This window comes from Phoca vitulina, unplaced genomic scaffold, assembly GCF_004348235.1.
Source record: "Phoca vitulina isolate PV1807 unplaced genomic scaffold, GSC_HSeal_1.0 scaffold24, whole genome shotgun sequence".
Lineage (NCBI taxonomy): Eukaryota > Metazoa > Chordata > Mammalia > Carnivora > Phocidae > Phoca > Phoca vitulina.
The window spans coordinates 27,425,743-27,431,792 of record NW_022589727.1 but is presented as its reverse complement, the minus strand read 5'-3'; the positions used below and the strand labels follow the sequence as shown (position 1 = coordinate 27,431,792).

Here is a 6,050-nt window from a genome sequence, read left to right as displayed (position 1 = left end):
TCAGAGCCCAAGCACAGAGCCCAGACCTAGCTTTTTTTTTTTTTACAGCTTTATTGAGGTATAACTGACATATAATAAACTTCACATATTTAAACTATACAGTTTGATGATTTTTAGCCTATGTATACCTCCCTGCAACCATTACATGGTGAGATAACGAACATATCACCCCCAAAGGTTTCCTCATGCGCCTTAGCAATCCCTCCCTTCCAACCCTCCTTTGAATATTTAACATACTGTTTCAAAGTTGAAGACAAAAAGTGGGAAAGCTACTCTAGCCATTCAACAAGTCTGGTATAATCCCAGCTCCAAAACAAGGTAAGGAAATTATGACAATTATAGACTGACTTTACTTCTGGACCTAGATGAGAAAGTTCTTGATGAAATACTGGTTAATTGAATTAACCAGTTATGGAAAAAATTACATTTGCACAATTACAGTTGCACCCCATAGACTCCCCTTTTTATTCTCCAATGTATTGTATTTTTTCCCACTAAATCTTTGTTCATTTTTTCCCCACTTTTTCCTCCAATTTCCTCACAGTTTTAGCTTTAGTTGATACTCTCATTTTATCCTGACATTATAAAACCAGCTGGCTGTTTTCTCATAAGCTCCTGCAGAGAAAATGTGTCCTAGATGAGGAAAAGATGCTAGAAGGTGGCAATCACCCACACTTCAAAATGAAAGGAGCAAAGCAATGAAAGAAGTTGTATTCATTTACAATTTTCTTAGGCCCTTCTATTGTTTGTCAATCCCTTGAGTCCCCATCAATACCACTGGAATTGCCAGATATTCATTTGTCAGGTACTTCAATTTGCATCAAAGCTCCTGAAAACAAAGACTGCTTCTTTGACCTGGAGGATAAGGCCCAACAAATAGGTCTTCTATGATAAGATATTAATGTTCCATTTGGTCTATCTTTGAACATTTCTGGTATTTAGGAATGATATGTGACTGAATGTTGAGTATTTCTCAACAAATATTTACCAGTTAAGTGCTAACTTAGCACTTGAACTGTAAGGTGAGATGAAAATGGAGAAAATGCTCCATTAAAATTGCTAGGACCAAAAGGCATACATGCACCTTAAAACACTATAAAGTCAAGGGATAAAATATGTTACAGTGGTTTCTCCCCCGGACTCCTTGGTAGTCTGTCAGAGGGAGAACCTTGTCGCTGTCCCATCGCCTGCTCCCGCCCCGAGGAACCCTATAAGTCTCAGTCATGCGTGAGTGCATCTCCATCCACGTGGGCCAGGCTGGTGTCCAGATCGGCAACGCCTGCTGGGAGCTCTATTGCCTGGAACACGGCATCCAGCCCGATGGCCAGATGCCAAGTGACAAGACCATCGGGGGAGGAGATGACTCCTTCAACACCTTCTTCAGTGAGACGGGCGCTGGCAAGCATGTGCCCAAGGCCGTGTTTGTAGACCTGGAACCCACGGTCATTGATGAAGTTCGCACCGGCACCTACCGGCAGCTCTTCCACCCTGAGCAGCTCATCACCGGCAAGGAGGACGCTGCCAACAACTACGCCCGAGGGCACTACACCATTGGCAAGGAGATCATTGACCTTGTCTTGGACCGCATTCGGAAGCTGGCTGACCAGTGCACAGGTCTTCAGGGCTTCTTGGTTTTCCACAGCTTTGGAGGGGGAACTGGTTCCGGGTTCACCTCCCTGCTGATGGAACGTCTCTCTGTTGATTATGGCAAGAAGTCCAAGCTGGAGTTCTCGATTTACCCAGCCTCGCAGGTTTCCACAGCTGTAGTTGAGCCCTACAACTCCATCCTCACTACCCACACCACCCTGGAGCACTCTGATTGTGCCTTCATGGTAGACAATGAGGCCATCTATGACATCTGTCGTAGAAACCTCGATATTGAACGCCCAACCTACACTAACCTTAACCGCCTTATTAGCCAGATTGTGTCCTCCATCACTGCTTCCCTCAGATTTGATGGAGCCCTGAATGTTGATCTGACAGAATTCCAGACCAACCTGGTGCCCTATCCCCGCATCCACTTCCCTCTGGCCACCTATGCCCCGGTCATCTCTGCTGAGAAAGCCTACCATGAACAGCTTACTGTAGCAGAGATCACCAACGCATGCTTTGAGCCAGCCAACCAGATGGTGAAATGTGACCCTCGGCATGGTAAATACATGGCTTGCTGCCTGTTGTACCGTGGCGACGTGGTTCCCAAAGATGTCAATGCTGCGATTGCCACCATCAAGACCAAGCGTACCATCCAGTTTGTGGACTGGTGCCCTACTGGCTTCAAAGTGGGCATTAATTACCAGCCTCCCACTGTGGTGCCCGGTGGAGACCTGGCCAAAGTACAGCGAGCTGTGTGCATGCTGAGCAACACCACAGCCATCGCTGAGGCCTGGGCTCGCCTGGACCACAAGTTTGACCTGATGTATGCCAAGCGTGCCTTTGTTCACTGGTATGTGGGGGAGGGCATGGAGGAAGGAGAGTTTTCCGAGGCCCGTGAGGACATGGCTGCCCTTGAGAAGGATTATGAGGAGGTTGGAGCAGATAGTGCTGAGGGAGATGATGAGGGTGAAGAGTATTAACCTGTCTGCTACGATTTTGCACTCCGTTGCCTTGGGACTGTCTTATTTCTGTTCTGGAAGCTGTCTGTTGTGGCCCTAACTTGTCAATAAAAGTGATGTTTCTGTTTTCAAAAAAAAAAAAAAAAATATGTTACAGTGGGATAGAAAGGAATGGGAAGGCTCTAAAAAGGTAGCTGTACCTAAGCTTTGCAGGATGTATGGTAGGAGTACCTGGAACAGCCCAGCTGACAAAGTGCTTTCATTGTAGTAATGGGATTGTTGGGGATGGGGTGGGTGGTATGGGGACATGAGAGATCTAAGTTCCCTAGTTGAAACAGGGACCCTGGTGTAATGGGAGAGAAAGAGTACAAGGTAGGTCAAGCCTGATCATGGAGGACCCAACAAAATTATCTCGTGCCTATTTCCAGTCAGCCCCTTCTATAAGAGACAACCACTTTTCAGATACCTACCACCATAGATTACTTCCTCTTGCTGTTGAGTTTCATATAAATGGAATCATGTAGTACATACTTTTTTTTTATGTTTGATTTCTTTCACACAACATGGTTTTGAAATTCGTATTTTTGCATGTATTTAAAATTCCTTTTTGGGGCACCTGGATGGCTCAGTCAGTTAAGCAGCCGGCTCTTGATCTGAGCTCAGGTCTTGATCTCAGGGTCCTAAGTTCGAGCCTGGTATTGGGCTCCACACTGGGTGTGGAGCCTACTTAAAAAAAAAAAAAAGAATTCCTTTTTATTGTTGAGTCCTACTCCATTGAATGAATTACCCACATTTCTCTCTTCTCCAGGTTTTGTCTATTATGAATAAAACTGCTATGGACATTCTTGTACACATATTTGTGTGGATATATGCTTTAATTTCTCTTGGGTAAATAGGAGTTGAATTTCTAATTATAGGGTAGTTGTCTGATTAACTTCATTCCATTCTACTAGTTTTCCCAAATGGTTCTCCCATTTTACATTCCCACCAGCAATGAATGAGAATGTGTTACTCCATGTCCTTGCTAACGCTTGGTATTGTTACTCTTTTTAATTTGATCTATTTTGGGTATTCTTGTGGTTATGTAGTACTATCACATTGTGGTTTAATTAGCATTTCCCTGATGTCTGATGATGAGTACCTTTTCATGTATAGTGACCATTTCTGTGCTTTGGTGGGATATTGGTTCAAATCTCTTGCCCATTAAAAAAAAAAAAAAAAAGGTGTCTTTTGTATTATTGAGTTGTTAGAGTTCTTTACATTTTCTGGGTATAATACACATGCACACACACACATTTACTCCCAATCTGTGATTTGCCTTTTCATTTTCTTAATAGTATAGTATATTGCTGAGCAGAAATCTTAAATTTCAGGAATCCAGCTGATCAATTATTCCCTATAGTTAAGTGTCTGTTGTCCTGTAGTAAAACAATATAAGTGAGAAACCTGATCCCAATCTGTCTTCTAAGGACATAGAGCTCAGGACTACAGCAAAGTCCACTGCTGTGTAGTGATAAAAAGGTAATAAAAGTGCAGAGTAACTACTACTAATGACCTGTTATAACATAAAAGCTCATAAATGACAGTCTGAATGGTGTGCATGTGATTGTTAGTTGATAAAACTCTGATGAACCTTTAAAAGAGTGCCCTTTCTACCCCTTTCCAACTTCTGTCTGGACTGTCAGAAAACATGTAATTTACCACTAGGAAGCTAAGAGAAACGTCTTTTGAGAGGCCCTAGCATCCCTGGAATTCCTGATTCTTTTCAATCTGCATGTTTGCTTTTTGCTGTTGAACTGCATTTTGCAGAGATCTTTGGAATTGAGATAACGCCCTGTGTCACCTGGCACAGCTGACAGGATTCCAAATTGATCTAGTAGAGATTGCAGCTGGGCTCAGGATAAGAACATTCTGGGATGGCCAGAAGAGGACAGCATGCACTCCTAGTTAAGAACCATGGGAATCCATAATCTAAATGTGCCCTTGAAGCAATTAACTGGGTGCCTAGGAATGATGGCTTCATTAGCCATGGAACAGAAAAAAATGCCTCACTGGAACAGGGCAAGAAACTGTACCATAGGAGGACAAAGGCATTACTCTTCCAAACGGATTAACCTGATGCACCAAAAAAGAGAAAGGGTAGGGAAAGCATATTTCTTTGGTTTTCAGTATCATTCTCTGAGCCAAAGGCCAGGAGCTACATCCAAGGAAATAAATGAACCATTTGGAATGAAGCCGTATTTGTGTAGGGTGTGGGAAAGAGACTCAAAAAGAGACAGCCTAGTGTGCTCACCTTGAAAGAGGCAGATACAGACAAGGAGGCCCCTTGAGCTGCAAGGGACAGATGCAGCACTTCTAGAAGTGTGCAGTCCCCATGTTTGGGACTTGAATCTAGCAGTGAGCACCAGAGATGGTGCATGCCCCATTCGGGCTCCCATGCACACTGGAGGGCCCAGAGCCCTCTGCCCACCCCAGGGAAGGCCAAAAAAGCAGATGGAGTATCATATGCCTACCTAGGGCACAGGCACTCGAGCAGCAGGGGAAGGAGCACCAGGAAGTGCTCCCTGTCCACCTGTCCTCCCAGTCACCCCATGGCCCCACAATGTGCTCCTGGGTGTGGGGCCACCGGGTGCCTGACTTCTACCACAGCTGTGAACAAAGGCCTTTCATCCCCCAATCCCTGTGTAAGGGGATGATCTGAAGAAACTTGTCTGCTGGAGTTCCAACACAAGAGGACAACAGCAACACAACATCAACCACTCTGCAGCTCAGCCTGCACCAACCAATACTGGAATAGAACCCAAATCCTCTGCTGCTGTCTAGTGACAGATACCCAGAAAGCTGAACGTTCTCCAAGATAATGACACACTCTTTTTAGAGGTAAAAGTTACAGAATATAAATGTTTACAAGTTCAAACCAGAAGGACCTGGGCCTACCTATGTTCTTTTATGACTAGGATATGACTGTGCTTTTAAACTTGGTCACCCCCATGGTTTACCAATGGGTTGATGTGGGCTGTGACAAGAAAGGATCCAAGGGACTCCAACAAGAGTTTTGACTTGAGGAACTAAAAAAAAATTTGCTCTAAATTGAGATTTAAAAAAACCAACATATGGTTAGAATGGATTTTGGCATAAAGATTTAAAAATTCACTTTGAGGGGCGCCTGGGTGGCTCAGTCGTTGAGCATTTGCCTTCGGCTCAGGTCATGATCCCAGGGTCCTGGGATCGAGCCCCACATCGGGCTCCCTGCTCCGCGGGAAGCCTGCTTCTTCCTCTCCCTCTCCCCCTGCTTGTATTCCCTCTCTCACTGTGTCTCTCTCGTCAAATAAATAAATCTTAAAAATAAATAAATAAATAAAATCTTAAAAATAAATAAATAAATAAATAAAAATAAAAATAAAAATTCACTTTGAGACATGCCAAGTATGGAATGTTTAAATGGGGATATTTTTGCCAAACTGGATAAAAATTATGCGGCACCATGATTTGATATGT

The 6,050-nt window shown here is 43.9% G+C and overlaps 1 protein-coding gene across 1 annotated transcript; it reads left to right on the top strand.

Annotated features, from left to right (window-relative positions):
• Positions 1 to 1,142: 1,142 nt before the first annotated feature.
• On the top strand, positions 1,143 to 2,643 carry LOC116642719 (tubulin alpha-1C chain). Its single transcript, XM_032421202.1, has one exon. It carries the CDS (start codon positions 1,224 to 1,226, stop codon positions 2,571 to 2,573), a length of 1,350 nt encoding a protein of 449 aa, XP_032277093.1. The 5' UTR covers positions 1,143 to 1,223; the 3' UTR covers positions 2,574 to 2,643.
• Positions 2,644 to 6,050: the final 3,407 nt, after the last annotated feature.